The sequence below is a fragment of a genome, unplaced genomic scaffold, assembly GCF_019419815.1.
Source record: "Pyrus x bretschneideri cultivar Hongxiangsu unplaced genomic scaffold, Pyrus_bretschneideri_v1 Contig148, whole genome shotgun sequence".
Classification (NCBI taxonomy): Eukaryota; Viridiplantae; Streptophyta; class Magnoliopsida; order Rosales; family Rosaceae; genus Pyrus; species Pyrus x bretschneideri.
Window position 1 is genome coordinate 91,470 of NW_025999444.1, and position 17,397 is coordinate 108,866.

Sequence of the window (17,397 nt, forward strand, 5' to 3'; positions counted from 1 at the left end):
GCCCATGGCGACACTTTCACTTTCTTCTCCACCACCACGACACAACTCATGACTAGCTTTCCTCTTTTCTTTAGTTTCCATAACATTAGCAAAACATTCTTCCTTCACATTGGGTGGGACTTTTTTACAACTTATCATTCCTCCCGAACTTACACCACCCAAGTGATGTTTGAATCTAGAAATTGAACCCGTGCATTTGTGGTTACAAAAAACACAATAGAAGTGCTTAGTGACAGAATCCAAATCTTTTGTCCATTGCCAAGCAAAATCTTTCTTAGAAGAAGAAGCCATATTCTTCAATACCCTAAACAATAAACAATAGATGCATGCATACAATTAATGAACCAACAATTTATTAATTAATTTATATACCAACAATTTCCAACAATTTCTAACAATTTATTAATTAATTTATAAATTAATCCTTTAGTGCCAATTTCTAACAATTTCTAACAATTAACCCTTAATTAATTTCTAACAATTTCTAACAATTAATAAATTTCTAACAATTTATTAATTAATTTATAAATGAATCCTTTAATTAATTTATTAACAATTAACCCTTTAGTGCCAATTTCTAACAATTTCTAACAATTTATCTAAGTGCCAATTTATGGCACACGGACACAATTTATGGCAGCCGGCAGAAGCATTAAGTTTATGGTATAAGACTATAAGTGCAAAACAATTTGGCAGCCACACAGACAAATAAAATCGTGGGCTGTCTGTCCCCTGTTTTCTACTCTGCTTCTTCCTCTCTCTCCCTCTCTCTCTCTGTCTCTTTCTCGCAGAGCACCTTCCCCAGAAAATGCAAAACCAGCAAACTAAATCCCCTGAAAACTATTAACCCCTCTATAGCAAAAGTTGCAAAACCTTCCCCAGAAAATAAATCCCTAATTTCAGAAACCCTAACCTTTGGGATCTTGCTGACGGCGCTGGGGCTGGGCTGATGGTGCTGAGGTGATAGCGGCGGGGTGATGGCGGCGTGGTGACTGGACCAGTGTTCTGAGCCTCTGGGCTTCTGGCGCGCGGGAGAAGAAGAACCAACAAGGCAGAAGGCAAAAGGTAGAGGCAGAAAAATGGGTTGAATTCGAAGGTATGGTGGGTGAAGACTAAAAATCCTTACCCAAACAACGTCGTTTTGGGTTTGGATGGTTTTTAAAAAAAAAAAAAAAAAAAAAAAAAAAAAACGTCCAGACTCCTTGAGGCGTGCCTTCGCCGCCTCGGCGTCTCCGGCGAAGCATTTCACCTACTCCAGCAAAACTGAGGCGTTTGCCTCTTCGCCCAGCCTCAAGGGCGCCCTAAGCGCCCCCCCAAGGCGAGTTCTTTAAAACATTGCCTACAAGTGATGTTAAAATACCTCTAATATTTAAAAAAATTAATAATAATAATAAAAAAAATAAAAAACAAAAACCTCCCACTCCGTCCACATTCTCTCTCTCCTTCTCATTTTCTAAAAAAATGTGTTTATACACACAAAGTGTGTATGTAAATGCTAGTATATATAGATTACAACTATAATATATATATATATATATATAAAAGATAAATAATATTTTAAATTTGTCATATCAATTCAAATTTAATTTCATGTTTTAAAATTTGACATCTTTATTTTTTTTCAATCAAAATTTTGACTTTAGAAATTGTCTTATGTGCTTCCCACAATGAGAGGTTAGTGTAACTAAGGTTGGGGTTAGCATACTATTCCAATTAGGAAGAGGATACAACCTTATCCAGGAAAACCTTATCCCCGAGTTCACGCAGAAAACGCACTCCAGCAGGAGCAGCCCCAGCCAGATCTTGCCGATCGATTCCGAGGTTGGTAGTGACCAATTATTCCCTCGAGTTATTCGTTACATTTGCCCTGTTGTCAATTATCATAAAAAGTAAGTTTATATGGTGTGCAGATTTGAGCGAGAAAGTTTCAAAACGTGAATTTTATTAAGATGGTATATCTTAATGAATTAATACTGCTAACACATTCTTTGAGTGCAGTCAGCACTCAGCAGTGAAATTTTCTCTTCTATATGTTTGGGTGCGGGACTTTCAAGTTTCAAATTACTAGGGATTTAGGCAAAGTAAGCCAGAAATGGATTGCAAAAAGTTCGTAGAAATCTGGGAGGGAGGTATGTTTGAGACATTGGGACTTGAGATTGGAAGGCAGATAGATAGATACTATAGTATGCTTTGATATCACTCAATCATTTTTTTTCTGAAGCAACCAACCAACCATCCTATTGCATTCAGAATTCCTCACTAATAAGTATTCACTAGACAAAGGACATGGGCAGAGACTTGCTTCGTTGTTATATGGGAGAGATCATAATTAGTTTGATCTGAATGTAATGCCGTTTAGTGATTTTTTGTGCTCATTACTCTTTTACTGATACTCACTCAGATTCCAGCAGTATGGGTACCCGTGCCCGAACTGGTGGTGATCGCCTGAGAACGGTCTGGACCCCTGAAATGGATCGATATTTCATTGATCTCATGTTAGAGCAAGTTGGCAGAGGAAATAAATTTGATGATCATTTATTTAGCAAGCGTGCCTGGAAGCATATGACATCCTTGTTCAATACAAAATTCAACTTCCCCTATGAAAAAGATGTTCTGAAAAATCGGCACAAAACACTAAGGAATTTGTACAAGGCTGTAAAAATCCTCCTTCATCAGAGGGGATTCAGTTGGGATGAAACGCGACAAATGGTGACTGCTGATAATAATGCCTGGGATGGATATATTAAGGTATACTTAAATCACCTGACCTTTCTCTTTTCTTTTCCAAATTTCCCTCTCTTAACCATGTCAAGAGACCTTACAGATTATGGTTTCAGGTACACCCAGATGCACGGTCATTCAGAATAAAAACCATCCCTTATTACCGTGATTTGTGTTTGATATATGGCGACGCAGCATTCGAAGAGAAAGGTAATCATTGTGTCCTTGATACAAATGTTAAAAATATGTAACGATTAGGAGCAATTGTTTTGCCAGGAGTTTTTAATTCTGCTTCTTAACCTGTTCATGCCAGGTGATAATGTTCCCGAGGAGTCATCACATTCAAGCGAGACTGGTAAAACAGCAGCCACACAGCTGACGAACATTAATCAGGACACAGCAGAGGCTCTTCGTGATATCATTGTTGGTGAGGATTATGGAGTCACTATCTCAGAAAAATGTTTTGATGTTAGGCAGCACGCTATTACAAGTGTTCCTGAAATCACTGCTAGTAATCGCTCCAGAACTTACTGGCAGCCGCCCATGGACTGTTATTTCATTGACCTTTTGCAAGAACAGGTGCAGAAAGGCAGCAGGGTTGATGGTGTGTTTCGTAAACAAGCTTGGAAGGAGATGATTGCATTATTCAACACTAAGTTTGGCTTTAATTATGATATGGATGTTCTTAAAAATCGGCACAAAACTCTGAAAAGGCAATATAATGTTATAAAGAATCTACTTGAATTAGATGGCTTTAGTTGGGATGATAAGCGCCATATGGTGACAGCTGATGATTATGTTTGGCAGGATTATATTAAGGTAATTATCTATTCAAATACCGCATACTTATTCAATTGAAGACTTTTATTATTTATGTATTGCACATAATATTCCCATTGAGTTCCTCCCGGTTAATCATGATGATTATCTTTGTTTCATTATTCAGAGTCAGAAGAAAATATTGTTATCGTAACATGCAGGAACATACTGATGCACGGCAGTTCATGACCCGACCTGTCCCATATTATAAAGATTTATGCATGATATGTGATCCAAGTCTTGATGACAGAGACTGCTATTCAGGTCAAGATGTAGAGCAACAAAATCAAGTTGAGGGCGCCAGATTCTGTGGAGCGTTAACTAGTCTTCAGTCTGCATCTACATCAGTTTCCGCCGAGGATGATGTTGTTGAGGTGCAGGAGTCGAGCCTTATGTCCCATAAGAAAAGGCGTCAACTAGAAAACTCCTCAAATCAGGCTCATCCAAAAAGATCCCGAGAAGCAGATGGTGGCATGGCTAGTGCTCTTCGTGAGATGGCATCTGCTGTTTCATCGCTGTCAGATAAGACGAGAAATGATGGGAACATGAACTCTGGCTCAATAGAAAGTGTGATTGAAGCAATACAAGCATTACCAGACATGGACGAAGACCTTGTGTTAGATGCTTGTGATTTGCTAGAGGATGAAAACAAGGCAAAAACATTTATGGCATTGGATGTTAAATTACGAAAGAAGTGGTTAACGAGGAAGCTTCGGCCGCAGTTGGCAACGTAGTATAATTTAGGCCCCAGAAACATACAAGTGCGAGGGAAGGTAACATCAACTCTCTATGTGCTCTGAATCTGATTCTGATGGTAGTTTTAGTTTATTGGGTTGTGACTGAAGTATCATGTATGGAGGAGCTTAATATGGGGAATTTGAAAGAGTATATATGGCAGCAAGTGATTAGGTTACAGTGGCCTTTCTCAACTGATATGTACTAAAGCAATTAGATATAAGCTGCAGAGTACAATAAGTTTGAAGCTGACGGCTGATTTGAGTCGGATAGACTAATCGGTATGCATTTTACCCTATATGTATATATGCTTCAAGCTGTTTGGATTTTCATCCATCCATGATCCAGCCATACATTAGTGAGTAATTTAGCACTTGGAGAATGTAAGTCAATCACACGTCTTCGATCGACGTAATAGAATATCCTTGTTTCTGTCATGCAGCTTCCTTAGCCTTAAACGATACACATGTTAATTCATTATATTTGTACCAATACAACAACGAACAAGGTTTTATCCATGATTAAGATGAAACTCTTGCAAAGTCTCCAGCTCTTTTCACTTCAACTTCTTTTTCTGGTGAACTTTTTACTTCACTTTGAATTGTGCGATATAGGAGTCAAAAGTGGTAAAAATTTGTAGTTTAGGGATACCACATTATCTATTATCACATCATGCGCTAACAGATATACATTATTGCCCATGTCATAGTACCCGGAAAATAGAATTATACTAGCGTACAATTTTTCTCCACAATTGAAAAATGCGTCTTTTAATTTGGGACCAGCCAACGCTACCAAATGTGAAGAAAAACATCTTTAAAAAAAAATTTACTTATTTCGTGTGACTATTTTGTGTTTGAAGTTTAATATTGGTGTTCCTACCATCCTAAAAGTTTATTGGTTTTTAACATTTTATACATCAAGTTTTTTTCATTCAATCTCGTACCTAAAATCGTAATTTTAGAACATTTTCATATATTCATTAAGCTGTCTGTTAAAATAGCTATTAACCATATGACGTGATGCGCACGTGGACAATGACTCAACGTCTCGTGTCAATGGTACGTGAATATTAAAAAAAATAAAAAAACTATATAAAAAAAATTCTTTTCTCTTCCCCTCCCTCTTCGACTCTCCTGATCCCTCCCACTTCTCCCTCTTCACCTCCCTGATCGTCATCCGCCCTCTCCTCCACCCTCTTCACCTCCCCTCCCTTCTCTCTCCCCAGATCAACTTGCACCTAACCCCACCATCCACCGCCGCACCCAAAGCTTCTGCTAATATCAGTTAAGTTCAACAGTTATAAATTTTCACCTTTCGCGGTTAACAGCCACTATTTCGCTCTCAAGGTTGAACAAAAAATCACCGATTATCCAAGACTGCACACTTTGCATTCTCCAACTAGGGTTAGTTTTAGGTTTTAATCAAATTCCACTACGCTTCTCGCCTGAATCAATATCTACTGCAAATTAATTGCACTGGCTCGTAACGAAGAGAAAACGCAGTCGGTGCTCAATCGATTCATTGCCCTCAAAGCCGAAGAAAAGAAGAAGCCAAGAGCGACGCCCATACCTCGCCTCCGAGTCTCGCGACCTCGCTGAGGCCTCTAGATGGCGGCAGCAAATCATAGAGGGAAATCGGCCGAAAGGTCGCCGAGATCCAGAACGAAGCCCTCGGGGAGCATCAGACATGCGACCTCAACGACAAGATCAATAAGCTGATTCGAGCGAAGGTCCATTGGGAGTGGCAGATTGTGGAGCTCGGAGGCCCAAATTATGCCAAAAACGCCTCTAAGATGACGGACCTCGACAATAATATTGGCGATGTTCCGAACTCCAGCGGTCGCAACCCCGGGTTGATAACAATGACGGTACTAATCAAGAGAGATTTTAGAGAGAGAAACAAATGAAGTGTCTTGTATATATTTCTAGAGAGAGAATGTTGATTACATCAGAAAATGATCCAGCTCACTATTTATAAAAGAAAGGAGTCTTAACAATTACGTAACCTCCTAACTAACTCACATCCAATGGTCAATGTTTCTCTAACCGGTCTTCGATCTAATGGTCTACAACAACTCTTGTCACTCGGCATTTACATGGTTAATATCCCCCCTCAATCTCAACTTGGGTAACCAAGTTTGAGATTGCAACAATGATGAAGAAACAAGGGACCATGTAAGCCCTTAGTCAAAATATTAGCTATTTGGTCTTTAGTGGAAATATATTCCACCTGCAAATCCCCTTTCTGCACCCTTTCTCGAACAAAATGGAAATCCGTGTCCAAATATTTGATCCGAGTATGAAAGACAGGGTTAGAGCACAGTGCCAATGTATAGATTATCACAATGTAACAGAGGAGGATGAGGTAAAAACACCTACAAGTCTTTCAAAATCAATCGGACCCAAGCCATATCTGCAGCTGCATTAGCTAAGGCTTTGTACTTAGCCTCTGGAACTTCAAGATACCCCCCTTGCTTCTTAGATTGCCAAGATATAGGATTAAGACCTAAGAACACAACATAACCCGTGGTAGATCTCCTTGTGTTGATATCAGAGGCCCAATCTGCATCACTAAAAGCTGTCAAGTGTAACTGTGAACTGGCAGAATAGGTAAGACCACAAGCTGCAGTGCCCTGAAGATATCGTAGGATCCTTTTAACTAGGGAGAAATCAACATCTGTTGGGGTAGCCATAAACTGACAAGCATAATTCACAGCATATGCAATGTCCGGACGAGTAAATGTAAGATATTGAAGTGCTCCTACCAAACTTCGAAACATAGTTGGCGCTGGCAATGGTGTACCCTCATCTTTGAGTAGTTGAGTGTGAGGCTTGCAGGGAGTAGAACAAGGTTTACAAGACTCAAGACCAGCCTTTTTCAACAAATCCTGAATATACTTGGACTGAGATATAAACAGATCACCATTTGCTTGATATGTAATCTGCAATCCCAAAAAAAATGTAAGCTGTCCCATGTCCTTCATTTCAAAAACTTCTCCTAAAGCATCAATCACTTGTTGTACCAGGAAGGAACTAGAGCCAGTAATGATAATATCATCGACATAGAGTAGAAGGATCACTACATCAGCACCTTGTGTTTTGACAAAAAGACTAGTATCAGAATCTAAGACAACAAATCCCAATGTAGGCAAATAGGTTGTGAATTTAGAATTCCAGGCCCTAGGTGCCTGTTTTAAACCATATAGGGACTTGACTAATTTGCACACATAATTAGGATGCTCAGAATCTTGGAAACCTTGGGGTTGCTTCATAAACACCTCTTCTTGTAAATCCCCGTGAAGAAAATCATTCTTCACATCTAATTTTCTAAGAGGCCATTTTTGAGATGCAGCAAGGGCGAGCACAATTCGAACTGTACCACAGGACTAAATGTATCTGCATAATCCAACCCTTGTTCTTGACTGAACCCTTGAGCAACAAGCCGTGCTTTGTATCTGGAAATTACACCATGTTGATCCCTCTTGACATTGTAGACCCACTTGCTACCAATTATATTCCTGTTCAAAGGTTGAGGAACAAGAATCCATGTACCTTGTCTTTGTAAAGCTGTGAATTCATCCACCATTGCTTCTCTCCATTTTGCACTTATAACAGCAGCTTTATATGATGAAGGTTCATCACTTTCTGTAATAGTGAGCAAGGCAGTATATCCACAAAATGCAAAATCACTAGACAAAGAAGAAAAAGGAGAATGAGCAGAATAAGCACTATAATCCTTCCGTTGAATTGCACCTGACTTTAGTCTAGTTTGCATAGGATGCTCACTTGGAGATACTGGATGAGATATAGCATGTACTAAACTTGAATCATTATTTGGGTAAAAAGAAGAACCTACCTCAATTGACTCTGGGTTATGGACAAGCAACAAAGAGTTGAGAGTTGGGGCAGAGAGTAGAGTAGTGTGGGGTGAGGAACCTTGGAGCTGAGAAGGAACTTGAACCTTTGTGGATTCTGGAGAACTCTGTGAAGGAACTCGTATTTCTGAACATAAGGAACGATCACAGGATGATATCTAACATTCGGTGCACCAGTTGAAGAACTACTGTGATAAAACGGAAATGTCTGCTCATCATGAACCACATGTCTGGAGATATACAACCTCCTCGTAGCTCTATGGTAACAAAGCACACCCTTTTAGCCTAAGGCATATCCCACAAATACACATTGATTTGTTCTTGCATCTAATTTGAATGAGGTATAGGGTCTAAGGTAAGGATACACGGCTGTGCAAAAAATTTTCAGAGAATGCAACATAGGTTGAACTTTGAACAATTGGAAAAATGGAGACTGCATACTTAAAAGATTTACATGGCATCCAATTGATAAGAAAAACTGCATGTGCACAGGCATGATACCAAAAGTTATGCGGAAGATTAGCTGAGGTAAGTAAGGTAATGGCAGTTTCTAACATATGCATGTGTTTTCTTTCAGCAGTACCATTCTGTTGGGGAGTGTAAGGACATGATACCAAGTGCAATATACCTGTTGAATTAAGAAACTTCTTAAAAGCCAAACTCATATATTCTCCACCACCATCAGATAGGAAAATTTTAACAACTGCTTGAAACTGAGTTCGAATGAATGCATAGAAAGACTGAAAAACTTCCAGAACTTGAGATTTGTATATTAAAGGGAATATCCATGTGAATTTAGTACAATCATCAATAAAACTCACATAGTATCTATAACCCTCTATTGATACAATTGAAGCTGGTCCCCATACATCACTGCTGATCCTCTCAAATGGTTTTACAGACCCCAAAGTTCTAGTTTCAAACACTTGTCTAGACATTTTGCCTTTAGGACAAAAACTGCAAACATGCTTATTTATATCACTCTTATAGGTAATCTGAGAATGGGATAACATATGATGTAGAACTTCATTGGTAGGATGACCTAACTGATGATGCCACAAAGAAGCCTTTATTAACTGCCCAAGAAATGCTTTTGGTGTAGACTGCCTCAACTGATTGTACTGGAAGAAGAGCTGCTTTGGTATGTGATATAATCCCCCACTACTCTTTCCTCTCATGAGTATTGTCTTTGTTGCCTTGTCCGGCACCCAAAACCCAAATTCATCAAGAATTACATAGCAATTACTATCCTTGCATAAAGTATAGACAGAAATGAGACTTGTAGTTAACTCAAGAACATGCAAAACAGTATAGAGATTTAAGGGTTTAGACAATGTGTGAATAGAAGAAGAACCAGTATTCTTCACTGGAAGACATTCACCACTGCCAACTGTGATTTTCTGATCACCATTAAATGGTGCAATCATATTCAAGTCCTCAAGGTTGCCGGTCATGTGATGTGTTGCCCCAGTATCCATGATCCAACCTTGATTATTGTTGAAGTCTACACCCTAGAAGGAATAATTGCTTCGATGGTAACAGTTAAGAGCAATATGTCCTCGCTTTCCACAGATCTGGCACTCAGGGATTGGACCATTAGAAGATGGTAACTGTTCATTTCTGTAGTAGCAATTGAGTGCTGGCATTCAGGAATAATGTTGGATTTGATACCAGTGTTTCCATTCCAAGAAGTCCAGGTAGAATTGCTCCTGTTATTGTTTGAGGAACCAGAGAAACTACCATTGCATCTGTTGTTAAAACCCCCAGAATTACCAGCATTAAACCTTGGTTTTGTGTAAAACCGAGAGCCATTGAAACCAGTGTGGTTTCTGTGAGACTGTCTTACATTGGTATAATTCTGACTTCCATTGTGATAGTTACCACCTTGTCTCTGTGATTGGCCCACAAAACCTGCTCCATTATAATTCTGAGAAGTAGAACTCTCTCCTTGATAAAACTGACGATTAGCTCTTGAATTAGAGTTTTTTCCTTGATAAAACTGTCTACTAGCCCCTGTGGCAGATGATTCACCTTGAGAAAACATTCCTGTCATAGGAAACTGCATAGCAGATTGATACTCCTCAGCAGTTCTTTCGGCACTCAGTAGTTGTGCACGAAACTCTTTCAATGTTATTGGTGTTTCTCGTGCCACAATCACAGTACGGATCATGTTATATTTAGAAGGCAAACCAGCTAAAGCTGCAACAATCAAATCATTCTCCGAAATACTTTCTCCTGCAGCCAATAACTGATCCTTCAAATGCTTAAGTCTGAGCAAATACTTTTCAATGGAATCAGCTCATTTCTTGATTGTATGCAGCTCCATCTTAAGATGGTTAATTTGAGCTCGTGAGACGGTAGCATATCGATCAGTAAGTTGTGTCCATGTCTCATGGGCAGTCTTACTCCCTACAACGTATTCAATAGCTTCATCGCCGAGAGTAGCAATAAGAAGACTTAGTAAAGCCTTATCTGTCTTTATCCATTCATGATAAGCAGCCGTGATTTCCTTTGTCACTCCACTCTCCACAGAGACAACATACTTAGGCGGACAGACATTTGTGCCATCAAAGTATTCGAAAAGATCATACCCTTCCAAGACGGACCGAAATTGAAATGACCACTTAGCAAAATTATCATCTTGTAGGCGAATTGTAAGCATTCCCAGAAATCCATCAATCTTGAGTGATGAAGTTGTCATTGTTACAAGAAATATGTAACTTTATGTAAGACCATACCAATACTCCAACACAGAATGCAATTCTGACAAAGCAAAACACTGTAAACAACTCCAAAGAACGACTTCGTGTCAATGCAGACAAGAATTTTGCAACAGATCAGAGAGCTTTGTGCACGTAGACCAAATCAGGGAGCTTCTTGCCCTAATTGAACAAAATTTGGTGATTTTCTTGAACAATCAATGAGCTTCGTGCTAGGAATCGGTTTTCAGGAAATCAAACAGTCATCAAACTAAGCTTCATACTTTAACAAATCAACCACAAGCTACAGACATAGGGCTTCGTGCCTCAAAAAAAAAATTGCGAGATTCACCAAATTTTCAACAATTACTCAACACAAACAGCTTCGTGCTTCAGATTACGCATCAAATTCTCACTCAATTAGAGCAATAAAAAGGAATGACCTGAAATGCTATAATCCTGCTCAATCGGAAAGTCCACCGCCATTGTTGAGATGCTTCAACAATCACCGTCCTCACACCAGCACAGATACTCTTTCAGGTATCTCCTGAACAGCAACCGGAATCACAACAATCACGAGGGCCAAACACTCCAAACACTGACTCCAATTCGCCGACTTGAAATCACCGACTCCAATCACCGACTCGAAATTTCTGACTCAGAGATCCAAATTCTGCACAAATCAACACAGATTATCACAGAGACTCAGGCCCGATGAAAAACCTAAGCTCTTAATACCATGATAACAATGACGGTACAAATCAAGAGAGATTTTAGAGAGAGAAACAAATGAAGAGTCTTGTATATATTTCTGGAGACAGAATGTTGATTACATCAGAAAGCGATCCAGCTCACTATTTATACAAGGAAGGAGTCTTAACAATTAAGTAACCTCCTAACTAACTCACATCCAATGGTCAATATTTCTCTAACCAATCTTCGATCTAATGGTCTACAACAACTCTTGTCACTCGGCATTACATGGTTAATACGGGTATCGATGCTTTGGGTACGATGATGGATGGTGGGGGTTAGGTGGGGGTTAGGCCTGGCAAACGGGTTGTGTTTATCGTGTTCGTGTCGTTTTCGTGTCACACCCGTTATCTTAACGGGTCCTTAACAGGTCGTGTCACTTTACCCAACGGGTAAAGTGACCCGACCCGTTATGACCCATTATGACCCGTTAAGAAAAAAATATATTTTTTTAAAATTTGCACATATCACACATTGCCACATAAATATTACTTCAAAACATTAAAACATTTCTCGTTCAAGTACTATATCTACACTCGAAAATAAAAGCCTAATAAAAAAAATAATACATACACTACTAATATATTACAAATATTAAATGTGCAAGGATAAAGAGTTTTTGTTTTTAAGATTGTAAGTCTTTCTCAAAAGTTTACACCTCTATTTACAAAATCTTCAATTTACATCGATCATAATGAAATTGTATTCAATTTACACCTACATCTATATAATTATTATAGTTTTTACTTTTTAGGGATATAAAATTATTAAATTAATGTATATAATTGTTAATATTACAGTTGATTCATACTTTTATTAAGTATATAAATTATAACATAAGATTTTGTGATATCCACATCCACTAGTGTAAATATTTTAAATTGAAGATCAAATTCATTCTTTGTATTCATATAGGGTTAAGGAGTGTAGCTGTAAAAATTCATCAAAATTAGAGTTAAAATAACCGTTAAATCTTAATTTTTCGTTTATAACCGTCGAAAAGCTTTGTCCCGTTACTTGATCTCTTAATGTTTTTTTTTATGATTTTTTGCTGATGTGATCTCCAAGCATATACAAACAATTTTGACGGTTTGGATCGTTGAAATTAGTTTTGGAGAATTCGTAAAACGATAGATTGACTAACACTTAGAGTTTATTTATACTTTCATTAAGTATAACATAAGATTTTGTGGTATCCACTTGTGTAAATATTTTAAATTGAAGATCGAATTCATTCATTGTATTCATATAGGGTCAAGGAGTGTAGTTATAAAAAATCATCAAAATCGGAGTTAAAATAACCGTTAAATCGTGATTTTTCGTTTATAACCGTTGAAAAGCTTTGTCCCGTTACTTGATCTCTAAATGTTTTTTTTTTGTGATTTTTTGCTGATGTGATCTCCAAGCATATACAAACAATTTTGACGGTTTTGATCGTTGAAATTAGTTTTGGAGAATTCGTAAAACGATAGATTGACTAACACTTAGAGTTTATTTATACTTTCATTAAGTATAACATAAGATTTTGCGGTATCCACTTGTGTAAATATTTTAAATTGAAGATCGAATTCATTCATTGTATCATATAGGGTCAAGGAGTGTAGTTATAAAAAATCATCAAAATCAGAGTTAAAATAACCGTTAAATCGTGATTTTTCGTTTATAACCGTTGAAAATCTCTGTCCCGTTACTTGATCTCTGAATGTTTTTTTTTTGTGATTTTTTGCTGATGTGATCTCCAAGCATATACAAACAATTTTGACGGTTTGGATCGTTGAAATTAGTTTTGGAGAATTCGTAAAACGATAGATTGACTAACACTTAGAGTTTATTTATACTTTCATTAAGTATAACATAAGATTTTGTGGTATCCACTTGTGTTAATATTTTAAATTGAAGATCGAATTCATTCATTGTATTCATATAGGGTCAAGGAGTGTAGTTATAAAAAATCATCAAAATCGGAGTTAAAATAACCGTTAAATCGTGATTTTTCGTTTATAACCGTTGAAAAGCTTTGTCCCGTTACTTGATCTCTGAATGTTTTTTTTTTGTGATTTTTTGCTGATGTGATCTCCAAGCATATACAAACAATTTTGACGGTTTGGATCGTTGAAATTAGTTTTGGAGAATTCGTATGCCATCAATCAAGTTCCGTGTGTGTGTGTGTGTATATATATATTTATTAAGTAGATTTAAATCTATTTATTTTGTACGTATAAATTATACTTGACCGGTACACGGAATAGTACATACATCACGTATCACGTGGTCATTATAAAAATAGTGAGATATGTCATGACAGTCATGTGTGTAATAAAAAGTTAATAACTTAAAAAAAATAAAATAAAATAAAAAATTTCTCACCACTTCTATTAATTTTCATTTTTCCCTCTCTTTTTTGTTTCCTTTTCAACTTTTTCTTATCATTTTCACTTTTCCCTCCAACATCTTTCCCTAATTCCCTCACTTTTTTGTTTCATTTTCAACTTTTCTTAACATTTTCATTTTCCCTCCATTTTTTTTTCAAAAAGGGCGGCAAGTTGGCAACGGCAAGAAATTGATTATTGAAATTTGAATGGAAAGAAATCACATCAAATTTCAATGGATGCAAAATCATGCAATGCATCATGCATATTAAATTATTAATTAATAATTATTATAGTTTTTATAAAATTTAATATATATATATATAATTATTATAGATAGACTTAATATTTTGGGGGTATAATTATTATAGTATATATAATTATTATAATTATTATAAATTTTATAGTTAATTTAATATATATATATATTTATTATAATTTTTAGGGGTATAAAATTGTAAAATTAATGTATATAATTATTATAGTATTTTTTTAGGGTTATAAAATTATAAAAATAATATTCTGCTTATCGTGTATCGTGTTACCCACGTGTATACCCGAACCAACCCGTTATCTTAACAGGTGCTTATCGGGTTACCCGATAACGACCCGATTCGTTATCGTGTCGACCCAAACGCCTATTAATTTCGTGTCATGTCGGGTTATCGGGTCGTGTCAGAAATTGCCGGGTCGTGTCAGAAATTGCCAGGCCTAGTGCAGGTTGATTTGGGGAGAGGGAAGGGAATGGAGGTGAAGAGGGTGGAAGAAAGGGGGGAGGTGGGTCGAGGAGGTGAAAAGGGAGGAAGGGGAGTAGGCCTGTCATTTTCTAATATGACACGGTCGCACGACACGAAAATAACGCATTTTTAGTCAACACGATAACTAATCGGGTCATTATTAAGTGATCCGTTAAGAACCTGTTAATAACAGGTATACATGTGGGCAACATGTGAGTAATCCGTTTCGATAAAAAAATTATTTTGATAATTTTAAAGTTTAATTACTAAAAGATTTATAATAAAATAAAATAACCATATTAATATATACAATATATTCTATATTAAATATATAGTTTTGTATTATTATTCTATATAAGTTTTTTTTTTTAAAGGAAATAGTCATTATGTATTTTTATTATGAGAGTTCTTTATTGTCATTACTAGAATAAATTTTACTTAACATGTTGTTGTCCAAAATTAAAATAAACTAGTATAGTATTTGTATAGGCAAGAACTAAAAAGACATACATACAAGTATGAAAAATGTGAAAGAATATATAAACACTCGTGATTCATCATTATTCATCGACGAGTAGATAATGGTTACAATTACATTATCGTTTAGATTTTTAAAATCCTCCAAACCCTCATGAATAATGTTTTTTATTTGAGGAAAAATTTAATAAAATTAATAATAATTATTGTAGAAGTGTAAAAACTGTAAAAAAAAAAAATATATATATATACACACACACACATACAATCACTCTTAGTGACAAGCTTTACAACTTTCATGAAGGGGTCAGCTTCGAAATCCATCACTATAATCCATAAACCTTAAATTTATATTTAACCGTTGATTGTCATTTAGCTTTATTCTTCTTACTGAATTTCATTTTTTATTTTTTATTTTTTAAACATGATCATCTAACGGATGTAAGAAGATGAACGGTTCAGATTTTTGATGTCACATCCCGGCCCGGGGCGAATCACTTCCCGGGCCCGCTCCACCACCGTAGCACGATATTGTCCGCTTTTGGGCTTACCATTCCCTCACGGTTTTGTTTTTGGGAACTCACGAGCAACTTCCCAGTGGGTCACCCATCATGGGATTGCTCAAGCCCCCTTCTCGCTTAACTTTGAAGTTCCTACGGAACTCGAAGCCAGTGAGCTCTCAAAAGGCCTCGTGCTAGGTAGAGATGGAATATACATATAAGGATCAGTCCCCTGGGCGATGTGGGATGTCACAATCCACCCCCCTTAGGGGCCCGACGTCCTCGTCGGCACACACGCTGCCAGGGTTAGGCTCTGATACCAATGTCACATCTCGGTCCGGGCGGGACCACTTCCCGGGCCCGCTCCACCACCGTAGCATGATATTGTCCGCTTTGGGCTTACCATTCCCTCACGGTTTTGTTTTTGGGAACTCACGAGCAACTTCCCAGTGGGTCACCCATCATGGGATTGCTCTAGCCCCTTCTCGCTTAACTTCGGAGTTCCTACGAAACCCGAAGCCAGTGAGCTCCCAAAAGGCCTCGTGCTAGGTAGGGATGGGAATATACATTTAAGGATCACTCCCCTGGGCGATGTGGGATGTCACAATCCACCCCCCTTAGGGGCCCGATGTCCTCGTCGGCACACCACGACCAGGGTTAGGCTCTGATACCAAATTGTCACATCCCAGCCCGGGGGGGACCACTTCCCGGGCCCGCTCCACCACCGTAGCACGATATTGTCCGCTTTTGGGCTTACCATTCCCTCACGGTTTTGTTTTTGGGAACTCACGAGCAACTTCCCAGTGGGTCACCCATCATGGGATTGCTCAAGCCCCTTTCTCGCTTAACTTTGAAGTTCCTACAGAACTCGAAGCCAGTGAGCTCTCAAAAGGCCTCGTGCTAGGTAGAGATGGAATATACATATAAGGATCAGTCCCCTGGGCGATGTGGGATGTCACAATCCACCCCCCTTAGGGGTCCGACGTCCTCGTCGGCACACACGCTGCCAGGGTTAGGCTCTGATACCAATGTCACATCTCGGTCCGGGCAGGACCACTTCCCGGGCCCGCTCCACCACCGTAGCACGATATTGTCCGCTTTGGGCTTACCATTCCCTCATGGTTTTGTTTTTGGGAACTCACGAGCAACTTTCCAGTGGGTCACCCATCATGGGATTGCTCTAGCCCCTTCTCGCTTAACTTCGGAGTTCCTACGAAACCCGAAGCCAGTGAGTTCCCAAAAGGCCTTGTGCTAGGTAGGGATGAGAATATACATTTAAGGATCACTCCCCTGGGCGATGTGGGATGTCACAATCCACCCCCCTTAGGGGCCCGATATCCTCGTCGGCACACCACGACCAGGGTTAGGCTCTGATACCAAATTGTCACATCCCAGCCCGGGGGGGACCACTTCCCGGGCCCGCTCCACCACCGTAGCACGATATTGTCCGCTTTTGGGCTTACCATTCCCTCACGGTTTTGTTTTTGGGAACTCACGAGCAACTTCCCAGTGGGTCACCCATCATGGGATTGCTCAATCCCCCTTCTCGCTTAACTTTGAAGTTCCTACGGAACTCGAAGCTAGTGAGCTCTCAAAGGGCCTCGTGCTAGGTAGAGATGGAATATACATATAAGGATCAGTCCCCTGGGCGATGTGGGATGTCACATTTGATATCACGTTTCGATATTTACGGTTAACTAAAATATGAGT

General features: G+C 38.4%; 2 protein-coding genes across 3 annotated transcripts; one reads left to right on the forward strand and one right to left on the reverse strand.

Annotated features, from left to right (window-relative positions):
* Positions 1–1,665: 1,665 nt before the first annotated feature.
* Positions 1,666–4,712, forward strand: LOC125475408 (L10-interacting MYB domain-containing protein). 2 transcript variants are annotated; one of them, XM_048580135.1, is made up of 5 exons: positions 1,666–1,821; positions 2,402–2,748; positions 2,838–2,931; positions 3,035–3,540; positions 3,702–4,712. In XM_048580135.1, exons 2-5 carry the CDS (start codon positions 2,413–2,415, stop codon positions 4,272–4,274), a joined length of 1,509 nt encoding a protein of 502 aa, XP_048436092.1. In that variant the 5' UTR covers positions 1,666–1,821; positions 2,402–2,412; the 3' UTR covers positions 4,275–4,712. The 2 variants fall into 2 exon arrangements, with proteins under 2 accessions (XP_048436092.1, XP_048436093.1); XM_048580136.1 differs by having other exon boundaries at positions 1,675–1,821; positions 2,412–2,748.
* A 1,940-nt stretch (positions 4,713–6,652) lies between these two features.
* LOC125475410 (uncharacterized mitochondrial protein AtMg00810-like) lies at positions 6,653–7,549 on the reverse strand. The gene has a single exon (XM_048580139.1). The coding sequence runs from the start codon at positions 7,547–7,549 to the stop codon at positions 6,653–6,655; it is 897 nt and encodes a 298-aa protein (XP_048436096.1).
* Between the last annotated feature and the right edge of the window lie 9,848 nt (positions 7,550–17,397).

Coding starts and splice junctions, on each gene's coding strand:
- LOC125475408 (XM_048580135.1), top strand. CDS start 2,413: ATGGGTACCCGTGCCCGAACTGGTGGTGATCGCCTGAGAACGGTCTGG. Junction 2,749..2,837: donor CCTGGGATGGATATATTAAG/GTATACTTAAAT, acceptor TTATGGTTTCAG/GTACACCCAGATGCACGGTC. Junction 3,541..3,701: donor TTTGGCAGGATTATATTAAG/GTAATTATCTAT, acceptor CGTAACATGCAG/GAACATACTGATGCACGGCA.
- LOC125475410 (XM_048580139.1), bottom strand. CDS start 7,549: ATGAAGCAACCCCAAGGTTTCCAAGATTCTGAGCATCCTAATTATGTG.